Consider the following 19,487-nt stretch of genomic DNA (forward strand, 5'->3'; position numbering starts at 1 on the left):
ATAGTAGCTCTGCAACGTGGTTTTCATTGCAAAATGCTCCATTGTAAGGCTATCATGCCCAAAGTCTACCCATCACTTTTGATATTTATTCTTTAACCCTTATAGTGTACGAAGAGCACTGTTTCAAATGTCCATCTATATACAAATTCACAGATGCAGTAGTATTCAGCAACTTTACTAGTATGTATTCGTATGAAATATTATAAAGATCTGTTTCATTCTTTAAATGCATGAGGAACGCGACAACTGGACGTGAGGCGTGACTGGAAGATTTATCTTTACAGTAATTTTGTATGCTAAAAAGGAGCTCAAACATTGGTCTTAGAAAACAGCCACCTTGACCCATGTAATCACTTTTTGGTCCCTAGTTTGCCATTGTTATTTCAACGATAATCATGAATGCTTTCAAGATAGTTTTGCGACACGTCGTAAACCATTTTTGAAAATTTGTTTCACTTATTATCCAGCATAAAAATGCACAACACTCGTTAAACTTATCAACGTACACACACGAACTGTCATTTTGTCCCAGTTATGTATCCGTTCATTAGCGCTCACACGTGACTTGTGTTGCTTTGCCAGTCAGATTATATTGCGTACCGTTGCCAGGGTCAAGTGGATTCTCTCATGTTACAAAATGTTGCACTTTGCTTACCATGGTTGAGACACTACATGTTGCAGGTCTCTTTAAATGTGGTTCTGATGCTCCAAGTTTATCCATGTTACTTTGTTCTCTAATGTCAGTAAATAAAAGAAGTATTTTCATCTCGAATATTCTACACTTATAACTGAATAACATTCTTTTTACCTTAATGTATTGCAAAGGGTTGACCTGTTACTTATTCTTCCCAAAAGCAGTTGAATTTGCCCTTCATGCTACAAAAGCAATAAAGTGCAAAGCGCGACTGTTTATTCCGTTTATGTAGGGGTCCAGCATGGCCAGGTGGCTAAGGTGCTCGACTCTTAATCTGAGGGCTGCGGGCTCGAATCCCTGTCACACCAAACATGCACGCCATTTCAGCCGTGGGGGTGTTCTAATGTGACGGTCAATCCCACTATTCATTGTTAAACATGTAGTCCAAGAGTTGGAGGTGGAAGATGATGACTAGTTTCCGTCCCTGTAATCTAACATTGCTAAATTAGGGACGGCTAGCGCAGATAGACTTCGTGTATGATAGTGCAAAATTCAAAAACAAACAAATTAACCCATTACTACAGCGGTCCTGAACGCAAGCGGAATGTTTGCAAGCCGAACACAGTCTTGAGGACTTTTGTAGACACGTGAACAAAATCACATGATGCATGTTTGTCTGCCAGTTTTAACAGCATCACATTAGAATTTGCAGTACCAGATAAACGCATAAAAGTTGAAAGTGCAATAACTAATGTCAGATACTTTGTCATCGAGATTATCTGAGCATGTAAAGTGACTACAGAGAAAACATTGACATCAGAAGCTAAAGTTAGCGGGCTTCCAAAGAGACACGTCTTCTGTCAGACGGGTTTATTTTCCAACCACGTGAGAGGAACAGCGTCATCTCTACTAAAATTCAACCCTTACGGCTTCCACTTTTTTTATTTTACTGTCTCACGTGTATGATTTTTGTGTTTTTTTTTAATTTTGCGCAAAGCTACTCGAGAGCTATCTGCGCTAGCCGTCCCTAATTTAGCAGTGTAAGACTAGAGGGAAGACAGCTATTCATCACCACCCATCGCCAACTCTTGGGTTACTCTTTTACCAACGAATAGTGGGATTGACCGTCACATTATATTGCCCCCACGGCTGAAAGGGCCAGCATGTTTTGTGCGACCGGGATTCGAACCCGCGACTCTCAGATTACGGGTAGAACGCCTCTCACGTGTATGAAATTTGATCAAGTTCTTCATTGTTGGTTTCTTCTTGGGTGGGCCCTGCATGTCTAGGTGGTTAAGGTGATCGACTCGTAATAGAAATATATGTATTGGCAACCTGTCTGAGGCTATATTAATATTACGATGCAATAAATAATTATTCATAAGGAAATAGTCCAGTTGAAACTACTTCTTATCAATTTAGTTTCTCTGACTTACGCACTGTTGAAAAATATATATATTATGTGATGAACTGAAAACGTTTATTGCATGCCAGATATAAGCATATCGGAAAATATTACTAAAATACCATATCAAAACAACCATGGGAATTTCAATACATGTTTGACCCAAGCCACAGAGAGCATTTTTGTTTTGCGCTACATAACACCAACCAACCAGCCACAAGGCAGGTGAAAGGTTCCTGACAATTTTATTTGTTGTGTTTCGTGTGTTGTTTTGAGCAGTAATACAGGTCGATACTGTCAAGTCATCAAAACTGTTATTATTTTGGGACTGTATGAGCATTTATATTTTTAATTTTATCCCATAGTATAAAAGAATACGCTGATCGGAAATTTATTTGTACACTATTGAAAAATTAGCATACATACGTGCTATAAAATGTTTAAAGACGGCTGTAGTGTAGTGGCTCCCAGTCTCACTGATTAACAGCTGTAATCCATCGATTACGTCACTCTTTGTCTTTTGAAAAACGACAGAATTTAAGACCGGGCTTTTGTCCCTGTTTATTGTTACATTGAGTCATTTAAAGCCAGTGAAGTTCACGTTACTCAGCCTGGAGTAAAAACGCAGTAGCTTGATGTCCATAATAGCCAAGACTCTGGAATTTCCCAACGTCTCGTGCAAATCCTCAGTACAACGCACTAGCATTCAAATGCAGATCGTGTCCTATACCGCGAATAAGCAGTCAATGGGTTAAACCGAATACACTGCTTCTTTTATCAATTTAGTTATTTTTAAATTTAAAATTTAACTTATTCGCGCTAATTATTTACAACAAAGGTCCAGCATGGCCAGGTGTTTATGGCGCTCGACTCGTAATCTGAGAATTACGGGATGATCCTTTTTACGCCAAACATGTTTGCCCTTTCAGTTACGAAAGCTTTGCAATGTTACGGTCAATCCCACTATTCGTTGGTAAAAGAGTAGCCCAAGAGTTGGTGGTGGGCGGTGAAGATATTTCATTCTTATCACTTTTTATTCAGTTCTTTCTGATGCTTGTTATTATTTTATTATTTATTTTAATTTCTGAAAATATATCTTAGTCCTACCTCATTAATAATATTTGCTATAATCTCTTTTTTTTATTTACTTGTGGCCAAAAGTGCTGCTTGTTTGTTCCAAATGTATCAAGAAATGAGTTTATTTTTTATCAGACAAAGATAGATGTAAAAGCCTTAAAAAATATAGAGAGAGGAAGTGGTGAACCACAGACCTTCTCGAGATATCGAAAATACTGGGGTAATTACCTAATAATGAACGTGTAATACAGAGATTTCCAGAGCCTGAAGGCTTAACATACTTAACTCTATATATCAAGTAATGTTACCTTACCAATCCTGAGATAGGAAATATAATTGTTTGTAATGTAAAACAAGAACTTATAACCTCTATGTAAGGCAAATAATATTCATTAATCTTTAATCTTTTAGAAATATGGCTTAATACAACTCCTATTATAACTTTTACGATTTTCTTGGAATATGAGTAGTTATTACTTTATTTTATTTTTGAGGAATATGATTCGTTCCTGATACCATAATTGAAGTTATAGAAATAAGAGTGTGTTATATTTCCAGAATATCAAAATATGGCATTAAGAGTAATAATATTTCTATTACTTCAACTTTTTGAGAATTTTATTATTTTAACTACTTTAATTATCCAGAAATATAAATCAATCATCTGCATTTTGTTTCGAGAAACGTGAGATGCATTTGTTTAATTTTCTATACATATCACTCACTTTTTTATTTTTGTAGAAACACTATCCATTCCTTTAAATACCTTAAATTTGTCTGGAAGGCATAACCTATTCCAGTTATAAATTTCCTAAAAAAACAAATTCAGCTATCAAGAATGTATTTTCGGGAAAGTAACTTATTTTTCTAACTTTTTGGATCTTCATACATGATTTGATTTTAATAGAAACATGTTACTAAGTCGATTTCATTATTAATTTTCTAAAAACGTCTTTGATTATTGCTAATCAGTTTTTAATTTCATAATCTTGCTTTAATTTTCTGAAAGCCTATACAACTGCTACATTTGTTTCTCATTTTCTAAAAAGTAGGCATCTAACAGCTTTTCTTCTTCGATTTTCTGGTAATATATTACGTATTTATTTTTAATAGAAGCGTTATTTACTTCTGTTATATCTTCTTTAACTTGTTACATAACACTATGTAACACAAATTTTGTTCGTGGATATTATGTGTTATTTCTTAATTGTTTATGTTATAAAAGTACAGAAAATGGTCATTATTCCCTTCAAACTTTGCTTTTGTGACATGGATAATTAAATTTAGAAATTAATCTATTTTATATGTAAAAAACGGGCAAATTTACACATTAGTATTTACATAAGGTCTAAATAAAACAACATATGAATCAAGATTCACATGTATTTATACTCTAGTTATACAAAAGTGTTTAGAAGTCAGTAGTTTTTCGAGATTTGCGACTGTAATGTAAATCACTTTCACGTATCAGCCACCCAATATAGTCTCCCATCATGTTTTCGTTATATGCTCCTTGGTAGCGGCGTTCAAAGTCCAGTATATCTTAGTGGAAGCGCTCGCCTTGCTCCTCTGAGTATGCTCCCATGTTTTTCTTGAATTTATCAAGATGAGCGTCAAGGATATGGACTTTCAGGGACATCCTGCAGCCCATTTTGCTGTAATTCTTCACCAGAGCTTCAACTAGTTCTACACAATTTTCGGCTTTGTGATTGCTCAAGAAGCCCCAAACCTCTGCGATAAAGCTGCCCTAAGTTTTTTCTTCCTTCCTACTGAGCTTCTTGGTGAATTCTGTGCACTCCAGCATCTTCTTTATTTGTGGTCCAACAAAGACACCAGCTTTGACCTTTACCTCAGACAGCTTAGAGAAGAAGTCTCGAAGGTACTTGAAGGCTACAGACTCCTTATGAAAAGCTGTGACAAATTGTTTCATAAGGCCCAATTTTATGTGCAATGGTAAGAACAACACCTTCTGGAGTTCCGCTAGTAGCTTACACTTGATATTGTGCCTCCGCACAGAGAACTTAAGATGTTGTAGCCAGTGCTTCCTGTTGTTGTGTGCTGCGGTGTCCCTGCTGTCCCTAGGGCAAAGATAACAGGAAAACATGGTAAAGCCTCCTTGGAGACCCATTAGGAATGCCACCATTTTGAAGTCTCCGATAACCTCCCAGCCATACTCTTCATAATTCAAGGCTTCTAGCAAGGTCTTGACGCTATTGTATTCCTCTTTGAGGTGCACCGAATGAGCCAGGGGAAGAGACGGATACTTGTTCCCGCTATGGAGTAACACAGCTTTCATGCTTCTGGATGAGCTATCAATGAAGAGACGCCACTCGTTCGGGTTACAGGCAATTGCAATTGGGATGCCCAGGGTTTCTTTTGATCCCCGACAGGCATACCGAAATATGCCTTGTAGACATTATATTTTGCCAAATGCTGTCACAGAGTACTTTTTCGCTCTTATCTTGATAAATTGGCCACATACATAGCAGAATACGTTTGGAGAATGCTTGCAGCTTCTTGATGCCATCTCTGATAAAATCAGATAGGTCTACGTGTTCACTTAGGCAGCTAGAACTAAACTGAAGTGGTGAGCCCCTGTATATATTACTAAGGAAAGTTATAGGAAATTCTGAAAGGTTCTTGAAAATTCTCGTCAGTTCTACAACACTCTAGAACATTCGTGTAAATTCTACAACATTCTAGGAAGTTCTTGAAAATTCTTGTAATTTCGAGAAAATTCTCTATGAGCTACTCAACAATGAATCTACCTGGAATGTTCTGGAAAATGGATAAGTTTGAAAATTTCATTAGCCAAGTCACAAAAGCAAAGTTTGAATAAAAAACTAGGTCTTTTCCGTTTACTTTAAGCATAAGCAATTGAGAAATAAATTTCTACCTAAGAACAAGAAAAAAGTAAAAATTGTGTTACCTAATGTTACGTAATACTTGCTTTAAAAACTTAACCATTTTTATTGTTTTCATTATCTTGTTAATACATCAATCAGTCAGTTCGGAGATACTTTCTACCATCACTTTAGAACTGCGACACACTCCATTTATGATATGCTTTAAATACTTGGAAATGTTATTCATTGTACTTTAATTTCTTAAAACGGGGTCGATTCTTAAAATATTCGCATTTATAACTCTGAATAATTATCTGCATCAGCTATTTTTCTGTAAATTTCCTCATTACTCCATTTACTCAAAATATTACAAACAGTGTTAAACTCGCTAAACACTTTGTTGCATGCAGGTTTTATAAATATAGATAAGCATATATAAGTTTTACAACCCCCAGTAACACAGCGGTATGTATGCGGACTTACACCACTAGAAACTGGGTTTGATGCCCATCTGGGTACAGAGAGCTAATTTTGTTACTTTGTGTTTAACGTCAAACAAACAAGTAAATTTTATAAATGCCGAGAAGCATCCGTAAAACGTATGAGGATAGATGGCCATATTTAAGATAACACCTTTGCATTTTATAATTATTAAAGAAGATATTTGTAGCTTTAAAAGAGCAAAAGACCGCTTTTAGGTGTAAAGTTATGACAAATACTTCGATAAGGATCGAGGAACGCAACCAACTTTCGGACGTATAAAGGAAGACATTGATATTTTAAGCGTGTAAAGAAACGTATCCTGATTTCATATAGAAGAATACATCCAGTTTATATTTCAACAGTATCTGAGCTTACAAGAGATACATATCTAATATAAGAACATTCTATATGAATAAACACGTAGAAACAAAGAGTGGCAAATAGACTCAAAACTTGCGTGTACAAAGAAATAAATCAATCCAGGCGTGTAAGCATAATGAAACAGATGTAGGTCTTACATGTATAACAACCACATCATGTTTAACATATACAGAGAAATGCACCCAGGATTTGCAAGTATATAATAACACATCCACTATCTATATCTATTGAAGAACACGCTCAGGTTATATTAACATAGAAAAACAAAATCAGGTGTGATTTTTGGGCACATAGAAATATATTTAGATTTTATAATGATTTTGTGGAGCATAACAGACGTTTTAGGTTTCAGGAATAGTCAGTTTTTAATAAAAATATACAGAAATCTCTGTGAATTTTATAGTCACTTAAAACTAACTCAGTACTTGTAAACATAGAGAACCATATCCAATTCTTAAGTGTCTTGAGAGATACATTAAAAACATCTGAACTTAATCCTCGATCTCTTTATAGTAATTTTTTTCGTACTTTTTGCTGTGAGTGCAGGTTGACAAATCATACAGTTACCATACATCTGATTATTTTTAGTAGTCCTCCATTCATTATATTCTACCAAGTCTTGTAATAATATGTATTTATGTAAGATATACGTATTAGGTTTTTTTTTAAAGAACTGTCGTTGTCTTTAAGGAAAAACTTAAATACTGGGCATACAAAAAGTGACCACACATTTAGTAAACCTCTATTTTGAATTTATCATTATTATATATTTGATAACAGTTCTATATAGATAAGTGAAAATCCTGATATTTTCATTAGTTTAAGATATTACTTTAATTATTATTATCATTCGTGCTTATATGTGTAACAAATTTACCGTTATACATTTATTTTAATACTTACGTGTAGTTTAGTCTCGTGCATGTGGAATATATTGTTGAATGTGTACTGCGCAAGTCCCGCCTGTTCTCTGAATGTGTAAAAGATTCTTGAGAGTAAGAATCAACAATATTTTTTTTGCAAAAACGCTAACATGTTCGAACATGGTTGAACGTTCCAAAATATCTCGTGAATCGTATAAAAGCAGCCAGCTGAGAGACAGTGATATAATATTATTCGATAGATACAGTCAGTATGGTATAAAACTCGGAAGCTATAATTGTGATTAACACTTGTTAATCGGAAAACTACAGAAATGGACCAGAAACGTTTATAGGTTCCGAACATTACAAATCGTTTAGTTTCAGTAAATCAACTTTGGACGTCAGTATTTCTACGAGGACATTAAATATTTTCATCAGCACAAATCAATAGTGTAAAGCCAACCAAGCTAGCAAGCTTAAGCGAGGTGTGACAGTAATATCAACTCAGAATTAATTTGATCGTCGTGGTCATGGACCATCGATAAAATATTCAGCTTCAAACCAGATATAAGACAAAGTATAGTATGTAAGCTTGTAAAACTCTTGTATATAAACTATCATTTGTAATAACTATTATAATAACCGTTATTATAAATCGTATTATTATTTACGTATTAAAATATAGTTGTGTTAAGAACTTGTGTGTATCAATCTTGTTTGCAAATATTATAAATCTGATATATATTAATATTTAATTAACTTCTAAATTAAAATTAAAGTTTCTAGCTGTTTGAATTTTTAATAAGTAGTATGCATGTAACATAATAAATCGGAAACTTTTTCGAGATAAGCTGTAATACGCAGCATACGTGATTAGGAAACTTGTTCCCTGGTAGATAAATAGTGAGTCAAAGCTAAGACATTAAAAATTTGAAACCAAATAAAATTATTTCTGATAATACTTTTTTATAAATTTCATTTTGTTTTTCCTTCTTATAAGTGACATTTACAAAGTGGCTAAACATAAAATGTTTGTGCACACTTTATAAAACGATTTGGATGTATATTTAATTTGAATTTCTATAAAGATTAAGGAGTATCTTGACCTTTGGTTCAATTACTTTGAAAGCGCACTGCGTCAATAATAATATAGCGAACTTTGTTAAATAAAAGATAATTTTTGATCCACGTAAAATTTAATATTTGACTAAATTTTTAATAAAATGTGTTTTTCTTATAGCAAAGCCACATCGGGCTATCTGCTGAGCCTATCGAGGAGAATCGAACCCATGATTTTAGCGTTATATTAGCGGGGGACGTTTAAATAAAAGATATTAAAAATCTCATTTTCCTGTATTTCTTTCCTTTTTCAGTTCCTCACTTAAACAGAACATTCGAGAAGAACAGTTACAGCTGGAGTTTCTTAGCAATGGGAAGAAACGTCATTGTCCAAGAGAAATTAATTCAGAGTCGAGTGTAAGTCTAGAACGAGATTCAGCGGAAAATAAATTTATCAACTCTGCCTTACGGTATCAGCGCACGATTTTAGACCCAATTATGGTTCGAATTAAAATTCAAAGTGGACAGAATTCGTGTTTTCGTTTCGGAGAATTTGACAAGAAAAAGTGGTCAGAACTCGCCAGAGGACAGCGACCATGCTGTAGGGTAAACTGTTCGAGAGACTTTGTCAGTGATGACTGTGGGTATATGAGAATAACTCCCATATGTGAAGGTACGTCAACAAAATCGTCCTTAACTTCTCACTCTCTCCCTGAATCCCGTTGTCTAGGAAACGTATTCAACAATTACTCACCAGATGTCTTCCCTAAAGGGAACTCTTCAGTCACGCACCATCCATAATGTATTACCCTTCAGACTTTTTTAATTCGTAATTTTCTTAGTTTAAAGGTATCTAGACGTCAAAACTATCATAACCATTACATTCAGCTTAAAACTTTAGACAATTTATTTTTAATTAAATCATTCTGGTCTCAAATTCTAGTTAATCGTCATTACTTTAACACTGACATCACATCTTTCAGTAACAAAAGCCTTTTATCTTTAGAAACTGCGATCATTTAACTCTTACCTGAAATCTCCTGGTTAATAAAATATACCTGTGTAAAAACAAAAATTAGTATCCACTTATCTAGACTGTTAGATATTCACCAACACTTTCAACTCTCAAAGAAAACTCCACTTGAAAATTTTCGATAACATCATGTAACATGAATATTCACTGTAACCTACAGATAAATATTACACATTATATACGTAGAAATAAACGCAGTGGCCCATTAATTTAGCTTTTCTCGAGAAAAACTTCTTATTTGTTATTATTTGAAGATTTCTACTTTTCGTTGTAGATCCCATTTAACCAAATTAATTAATGTCTTTACTTTCTGAGAAAATAAAGAACTCTTTCAATCACCATCACAAAATATTCTAATCAAATATATTATACGATAATATATATATCAACTTTATATTAAGATCATTGTTCAACCACTTGGTATAAGAACAAACTTTCTGTACAAATAACAATGAAATTTTACACAAAAGTTTCACGAAATTCTGATCAAATAAGTAAAACATTTTTGTTTTATTTTGTTGCTTAAGCGCGTAACTGGCATTAATTATTGAGAAATGTTACTTTTTAATATTTATTAAATATATGAAAGTTATCCTTGTACCAGTAAAGAGAAACCAACAATAAACTCTTGGACTTTGTATTTCTTAATTACTTTACTCGAAATTAATTGTTTTTCTTCACTAAGTGTATCATCCCCACAAGCTAAATAGCTTATATTTTAATAAGCCATACTTTGAATCCTGCTTCAAATGTCGACGTTCGACATAAATTATACTATCGTCGGATCACTGAGTCATGTAAATGGTTGTAAACAGTTATTATTTATGTTTGAGTTGTTTCTCAAATATAACTATTACAACGCTTCTCATATTTTAATTTTTTACTGTGTATTGTGTAGGCTTAACATCAAGGAGCAATGTCAGTCATGTAAAGTTATTTTTGTACAAAGTTCTCAAATTCTAAAGTATGAATAGACCTATAAATGAACAATACTTTGTAAAAATTATAGTCACCGCTGAATATCATATGCTTGTAGTATTATAGCTGTCACCTTTATTATATTGTATTTAAATGGCAATATGAAATAAACGTCTCTTATCTAATTGTGTGCTTACTGGTCATGCTTAAAAGAAACTTCACTTGTGTACTGTTCTTTTCTTTAAATTTAAGATGCTGTTTATTCTTGGTGTTCATAAAATAAAATTGTGCAAATTGTGAAAACACTTATCCCTTTAAACTATCCTATAAAATATCAGTACAGATTACTTTCCCGACAAATTCTATAGAATATAAAAAGTTGAAGCTGTAAATTTAAGAACAGAAAAAGATCCTTTTAAAACAATGTAATTTTTCCCTAAAGGAGCCAAAGACTATCTGAATAGTGCCATTGTTTTAATCACGTACACCACTATACAGTAGTGTGTTGTGTGTTAGTCAGTCAGTAGACAATAAAATGGGATGTGGAATGTTGCAATTTGTGCTTTCGAGAAGTCAATAAAATGGACACATGCATTGAAACACGAGAAGAATTATGCACTCCGTAGGATACAACACAAAATGGCATGTGAACTTCAAAAGCAAGAGATAATTTTTTTTTTTTTGGTTTTATTTAATCTGGAAACAGAACACTTCTAAGAACCTTGTCCAAATACATCTTGTTAATAATTTATTCTTTTGTACAAGGTATACTGCTGTAGTACTACAGTGTTTTTTATCAATTGTCGGAAATGTTTTGTCTTCTTTCCGAACTTCTGGCTCATACTGGAGGAATTTATGTATTTCAATAATAAAGTTAGAAGGAGATACCTTTATAATTCATGTAATTATATACGTGCTTTGAAAAAGCCACAATGTTCAAACATTACATAAAATAAGAAGTATTTCATAATTATCTGGAGTGCAATCTCGTTTTTTTTTTAACTTACTTTATTATCAAAGTATTATATTTGACAGATTTATTATCAGTGGCAGCGCCAGGATATTTTCGTTGGGGGGCTGAGGTAAACTGTGGAGGGACTTCCCAAAATGCCATCAATATGAAGTATATATGGTAAATTATAATAATGCAAATACCAAGGTACATTTCAGAAAGGTTTGCTATTTTGAACTGTGTTTTCAATGCAGTTTTCATTGGAAACTCATACTCTGATTAATAATTCATTATTACAAATTAGAAATAATCTATTTATGAAAATATGCGTATATGTAAAAGAGGAAGCTCACCTAAATTCCACCCAAGGTAATACATAATAATAAAGAAAATCAAGATTAGCTTAGATTGAACATTTAATATACCATTAAGAGTAAAGCTACAAGTCAAAAGAAATATAACATAAAGACATAGTTTACAAGCAGAAACGAATTATCCCACGTGAAATTAATACACTTTGAGGAAAAGTAAGGTCACTATCAGGCTAACTATTTTTCATCATGTTGTGTTTATAGTCAATATTACTTCAAAACAATGCGCCTGTTTTGGTGATTGACAGCAAATGTGTCTATAACAGTATCAATATCGAGTTGTTTTGCCCTCCTGGAGTTTACTGATATGACAGCAAGGTTCCTGGTGCGGTTGTTACCACTGCTGTTTCGCAGGTATGTCTTGAGAAGCTTCAGACATGAGAAACTTCTCTCACAGGCAGCTGAAGTGACAGGCAGGGTCACAGTGATGCATACAAGTTTGTGGAGATCCATGAACGCATCCTTGTATGGCTCCAGCATGGTTGCAAGTTCCAATGGTGTGGATACTTCCTGTCCCTTGTCTTTCTTCCTGGCAATAAGCCGGTTCAACTGATGGACCTCCACTGCGAGGTCATCCTCTGCCACATCATAGTTTGCTGCCGTTCCTAAGAGTGCTTTCTTGTCCAGAAATGTATAGTGTTTGGGGTTCAATGCAGTTGCACCTATCAGAACACTGCAGGTATCAGAGGAGAATCTTCTATTCAGCTCGTTGAGCATCCTGTCTATGATGGTATAGAAGGTGTGTCTCCTGGCATCTGGTGTTGGTTCATCTCTTTGGCCAGCACTAGATGTGATTATGAATTCAGATCGCTGTCCACCTTGATACACCGTCTCATCGCATATTCCCACTTTCTAAAATATATCCTCAGCAGACTCTTCTAAGTCTTTCGATACTGCTTCAGTTCTCATTTCTGAGAGACCAGAGATGACAAATTGTACTAGATCCTCTGCAGAGACCAGCTGCAGGTCAGGTAACTGGAGGTGGTCTGATAGCAGTTTTGTCATCAACAGTAGTTTTTCTATGGCCACTAGACTGGTTACGAACTGCTGATCTAAAAGGATGCACAGGATCTTTGATTCAGTGGCTCTGTGGAGATTGTTCCCCTCCACAAGACGCTTTAGGGTTGTCAAAGTGATTTAGGAAATCAACGTTGTTGTCTAATCTTCGTCAAAGCTCAAGATAGAATGGCATTACACAGGAAGCGGCAATACAGCGCATATGTTTCAGTGCATTTAACACGTTGCTATGGGACGCATGACACATAATTCCGTCTTAATGAAGACGTTGAGTTCTACAGATCTATGTCTCTTTGATGTTAATTGTTAAGCAACAACGACGATTGTGTTTTCCATATTTTATGAATATATGTAGGTAACAATATTGGGGGCTGACGGGGGCTTGGCTCATTTATGGGTCAAGCCCCCCAAGATTTCCTGGCGCCGCCACTGTTTATTATTATATATTTAATTTAATATTGCTGTCTGGTTTTATTAAATATATATTTAGAAATGCATTTAACATTATAAATTAGTGTTCTCGTAAAACACATATTCTTGAGCCAACTATAATTTCAAGAACCTCGCTTTAACGTTTACAAGCGCGTAAGGCGTGCGACTCGTAATCCCAGGGTCGCGGGTTCGTGCCCGCGTCGCGCCAAACATGATCGCCCTCCCAGCCGTGGGGGCGTTATAAAACGACAGTAAATCCCACTATTCGTTGGTAAAAGAGTAGCCCAAGAGTTGGCGGTGGGTGGTGATGACTAGCTGCCTTCCCTCTAGTCTTACACTGCTAAATTAGGGACGGCTAGCACAGATAGCTCTCGAGTAGCTTTGTGCGAAATTCCAAAAAAAAAATTAACGTTTACAAACCGACGGGCCGAAATATAATTTATATATATTGCTCATTTGTTTCAGTTAGTAAAGTATAAACCTCAGAAATTGTACCTGTGATTAACGTTTATTTATTGAGAAGCTGCAGGAATATTTATAGATTTTGGACATTAAAAACTGTTTAAGAACAGCAAATTACTATCGAGCATAAATATTACCAAAAAGACATTCTATAACTTCACCAGTGAAAAACTCACGTCTGATCAGTGAAAAGTTAGCTAGTTTTCCGTTAAGCGAGTTTTATCTAAATTAACTTAGAATTAATTCGCTGGTCGTGAGATTTCGATGAAATATCAAAAAAGTTTCGGATCAGATAGTTTATTTTATTTTTGAATTTCGCGCAAAGCTACACGAGGGCTATCTGCACCGGATCAGATAAAAGATTCAATATTGTTTGTAAATTTCTAAAAGTATGTAAAACATTGTTTGAAATAACTGTTATTCGAAATTGTATTGTTGTTTGTATATTAAAACATATTTGTGTTAAGAACTAAAACTATGTTTATCAATCTTGTTGGCAAATATTATAAATTTGATACATTTCTACATTCGATTAACTTCTAACTCCAAATTACAATTCTTACAATTTCAGGCTATTTGAAATGGAAATACGTGTCATAATAAATTGGAGTTCGTCTGAGACAAATTAGATTAGGTAACATAACACCCTGGGGGCTCCTGTCAGAGATTTGGATCAGAAACAAAATTCGATGTAAATTCAAATCATGATTTAACTTATATTTATCAGTGCAAACAAAATTTGATAATGTCTTATTATAATTTTTTTAATCACTCTCCCTAAAAAAAAAAACTATAAAGATATAATAAAAGTGAATCGCTCAGAGTTGCCAAAGTTAAGAACTCAAAGAGGAAAACGAACACTGAAAATGTGTATCATTGAAATACTAGACAATGAAAACTTGTTGTCTGAGGAATCACTTGGGGAATACTTTAGTGTTTCCACTAGTCTCTCAGGTTTGAATAACAAAGATAACTTAGATATCCAGGTAAGTTCGAGCAAATTGAGCTTGAAGCCGAAAAAGAAGAATAACAAGTTCGTATGGAAGCTGAAAGAGTAAGTAAACTTCTCGAAACCGAACAAGTTCGTATGGAAGCTCAAAGAGAAACCGAACAAGTTCGTATGGAAGCTGAAAGAGTAAGTAAACTTCTCGAAACCGAACAAGTTCGTATGGAAGCTGAAAGAGTAAGTAAACTTCTCGAAACCGAACAAGTTCGTATGGAAGCTGAAAGAGTAAGTCGAAACCGAACAAGTTCGTATGGAAGCTGAAAGAGTAAGTAAACTTCGAAACCGAACAAGTTCGTATGGAAGCTCAAAGAGTAAGTAAACTTCTCGAAACCGAACAAGTTCGTATGGAAGCTGAAAGAGTAAGTAAACTTCTCGAAACCGAACAAGTTCGTATGGAAGCTCAAAGAGTAAGTAAACTTCTCGAAACCGAACAAGTTCTTATGGAAGCTGAAAGAGTAAGTAAACTTCTCGAAACCGAAGAAGTTCTTATGGAAGCCAAGAGAGAGACTGGGCTGAAAAAAATGGAAATTAAATTCAACTGTGATAAACCAAGGCAAAATTATAACTTTGTACTTAATAGATATGTTAAAGTACCACCATTCAGTGAAAGTGAAACTGTTAAATATTTCCAAAATTTTGAGAAGGTTGCCCAGTCCATGGAATGACTTATCACAAAATGGTCGTTATTATTATTAAGTGCTTTAACTAGCAAAACAAAAGAAACTTATGCCGCTTTGCCTCTAGAATATTTTATGAATTATGATAAGATTAAACCAGTTATCTATTCGTTGGTAAAAGAGTAGCCCAAGAGTTGGCGGTGGGTGGTGATGACTAGCTGCCTTCCCTCTAGTCTTACACTGCTAAATTAGGGACGACTAGCACAGATAGCCCTCGAGTAGCTTTGTGCGAAATTCTAAAAACAAACAAACAGTAAACCAGTTATTATCAAATCATATGAGTTAGTATTAGAGGTTTATTACCAATAATTTCAAGAATAAGAGGTTTACTTTAATCGATGGTATAATTGCATGCATATTGGTAAATATGTCTAATTGAGGAATTTAAAAGTTGTGCAAGTGACGATCTCAAAACTTACTTGGATGAAAAGAAAGTTGAAAAACACTACAGAAAGCATCTGCTCTTTCCAATGATAACACTTTAACACACAAAACCAGTTTTCATAAAAAGAACTTTCTGCCATAATAACAAAAACCTGTATTATTTCAGCCCACTACAGTTGAGATTTCTTCTAAGAAATCCACCTACTTTAATTCTAGGGCTTCTGACAGTCAGGATGAGACTTCATTAAAACCACTGAGATCTGTCTGTCATTTTTGTAAGAAAAATACTGGTCATATTATGTCAGATTATTAGTGTGTGTAAAAGAAAGGGAGGCAAAGACAGTGCGTTTGTGTCCAAATGTTGACGTAGTTTCACCATATATTGCGATGTTGTTCAATTTATCTCTGATGTAAAGGGTGATATAGTTAGGAAGAAATTTAGATCTTCTGTGTCTGCTGATTCTATGTTTTTGACAAATGATACTGCTAATCCCATATCTATACGTATTCTTCGTGATAGTGGAGCCACTCAATAATTGTTTTTAGAAGGTATACTGGCTTTAGGTTCGATTTCTGCAACTAGTGAGTCTTTTATTTCTCAAATTAGTGTCTGTGTGTTTGTTAATGTTCCTCTTCATAACATTTATTTAGCATCAGACATAATTTTAGGACCAGTTGTGGCTGGAGTAAGACCTACTCTGCCAAATGACGGTGTATTCTTATTGAACGAGTTGGCAGGATGAAAGTTGTTGCCAAACCCCAAATGATTAGTAAGCCGATTACTCTTTCATCTAAAGATGAAGTTTTTTGTTGAGAACAATCCTGATATGTTTCCCTCGTGTGCTGTGACTCAAGCTCAAACTAAGAAATTAAGCCAAAAATAAATGAGGGAAACGTATTCAAAGAATAATATTATACGTTTATTTCAGGCATTTTTGTGATCTGAAGAAAATCTTGTGAATAAATGTGATACTGACAATTCCTTGGTGAGTGACATGAGAGATCTGGTTAAAGTGGTGAAGTTCCATTTGTAAAACAGATCTATTCACTATCTAAATATTCACTCCATAAAATGAACTGAAGAAAGTTCCAAATGATTATTATTTTTTTAAATAATGTGTTTATGAGGAAATGGAGGCCACCATATGTGCCAGCTTCAAGATAATGGGATGTAGTTTATCAAATCCTTGTTCGGAAAACATATTGTTCTAAGATATTGAAAGTTGCCGATAAACTCCCCACGGGAGGTCGTTTAGGCGCCAACAAGATATGTGACAAAATTATGACACATTTCCTTTGACCAAGAATTAGGCAAGATGTTTCTCAGTTTTGTAAATCTTGTCATACATGTCAATTAATAAGAAAACTTAACCAGAAAATTATTGTTACTCCTTTGAAACCTAAACCAACTTTCGAAGAACCCCCTTAGTCGTGTGATTACTGAATGTGTTGGCATTTAAGAAAAAATAATATTTGTGCTAATGCACATTCACGTTTTTTGTACTTTTATAATCATAATTGTGTTGCATACAATTATGATTATTGGAGTTGTATAACACTTTGACAATGTATTATATTTAATACATTATTTGCTTTGTATATGGAAATATTTTAGTTAAGAACTGTGTAATTCCAAATTTTAATTATTTAAGGAAGGAGGTGTAATAAATTTACTATTATATATTTATTTTAATATCAATGTTTGTGTTAGTTAAATATATATTTAGAAATGCGTGTACCTTATACTGTTAAATGTGTATGGCAAAATTCCCAGCTGTTCAATAAATTTGTAAATTATTCTCGAGTGCAAGAATCAACAATATATATTTTATATATTGTATGTATATACAAAAACAGTAGCTTATTATTGGGTAAACTGAAAATTTAAGAACCTAACCTTAACGTTTATAAACTGAGGCACCAAGAGATGTTATAATTTACTGGTTTGCGTTTGTTGGGAAAGTGTAAATCTTGGAAGCTGTAACTGCGAATAACACTTATTAATAGTGAAACTGCAGATACTTGACCATGAACGTTTATAGGTTTTGAACATTACAAACCATTTGATTTCGGCGAATTAAATTCGGACGTTAGTGTTGGCCTGGTATGACCAGGTGGGTTAAGGCGATCGACTCGTAATCTGAGGATCGCGGGTTTGAATCCCCGTCGCACCAAACACGCTCGCCTTTTCAGCCGTGAGGTCGTTATAATGTTACGGTTAACCCACTATTCGTTGGTAAAAGAATAAACCAAAAGTTGAGCATTAATTCGCCCATCGAAAATCGTCGATAAAACATTCAGTTCCATACCACATAGAAGATTCAATATTTTTGTAAGACTTTCATGTCTAAATCACTACTTGTATTACTATTGTTATTATTTGTATATTAAAATATATTTGCATTAATTCGAAATGAATTACAATATCTAACTTATAAATGCCTCCATTAAGCATTACTAATTCTGAGATATAGTTGATAGTTTATTCCTTTATTGCTATTAACGTATAATGATGGTTTCGTTTGAATTTCGCGCAAAGCTACACGAGGTCTATCTGCGCTCGCCACCCCTAATTTAGCAGTGTAGGACTAGAGGGAAGGCAGCTAGTCATCAACACCCATTGCCAACTATTGGGCTACTATTTTTACCAACGAGTAGTGTGATTAATCGTCAACTTTATAACGCCCCTACGGCTGAAAGAGCGAGCACCTTTGATGTGACAGGGATTCGAACCCGCGACCTTAAGATTACGAGTCGAATGCCTTAACCATCTAACCATGCCAGGCCCGTATTATCAGGTAAAAATGTTATATATTTCAACATTTTTATTTAAACATTTAATATTTTGGACTGTAAAATGATGATAGTGGCAACCAATAGTGCTTTTTTATTTATTTTTCGAGTATATGATTTAAACGCTTTTAAGAATATTGAAATAGTTCAAAGTTTATAAACTACTTTTTAATTAACATGAAACATCTTTATCTTATTTTATTTTTAATTACTTAACGTTTATTTTACTTCATGTCTGTTACATTAAAAGACAACAGTTATACTTCATTATGAGTTTAATCAGCAAACAAATCACAATAGAAATGGAAATACTCTAATTGTTTTCAATTTGTAATAGCATTTAAAGGAGTAGATCCGGCATGGCCACGTGGTTAGGACACTCGACTTGCACTCCGAGAGTCGTGGGTTCGAATCCCTTCCACCACAAACTTGCCCGCTCTCTCAGCCGTGGGGTGGTATAATTGACGGTCTATCCCATTATTCGCTGGTAAAAGAGTATTCCAAGAATTAGAGGAGGCTGGCATTTTCTCTAGCCTTACACTGCTCAATTAGTTACTGCTAGTGCAGATAGCCCTCATGTACCTTTGTGTGAAATTCAGAAAGAAACAAAAAAGTTAAAGAGCTTTCCTGATTTCACCTTTTAGTACTGGCATTTTAACTCAGTCAATTTTAAATATTTCTGTGATTAAAAATA

The 19,487-nt window shown here is 34.3% G+C and overlaps 1 protein-coding gene across 1 annotated transcript in view; it reads left to right on the forward strand.

The window, feature by feature from the left end:
* LOC143229276 (prostaglandin E2 receptor EP3 subtype-like) overlaps window positions 1-10,878 on the forward strand; it is a 64,952-nt gene extending 54,074 nt beyond the window's left edge. The window contains exon 5 of the mRNA XM_076461398.1: window positions 9,063-10,878. Coding sequence (XP_076317513.1) covers window positions 9,063-9,549 — 487 coding nt within the window. The 3' untranslated portion in view covers window positions 9,550-10,878. The remainder of the gene's footprint in view (window positions 1-9,062) is intronic.
* The last annotated feature ends 8,609 nt before the right edge of the window (window positions 10,879-19,487 follow it).

This window comes from Tachypleus tridentatus, chromosome 10 (assembly GCF_004210375.1).
Source record: "Tachypleus tridentatus isolate NWPU-2018 chromosome 10, ASM421037v1, whole genome shotgun sequence".
In the NCBI taxonomy this organism is placed as follows: Eukaryota; Metazoa; Arthropoda; class Merostomata; order Xiphosura; family Limulidae; genus Tachypleus; species Tachypleus tridentatus.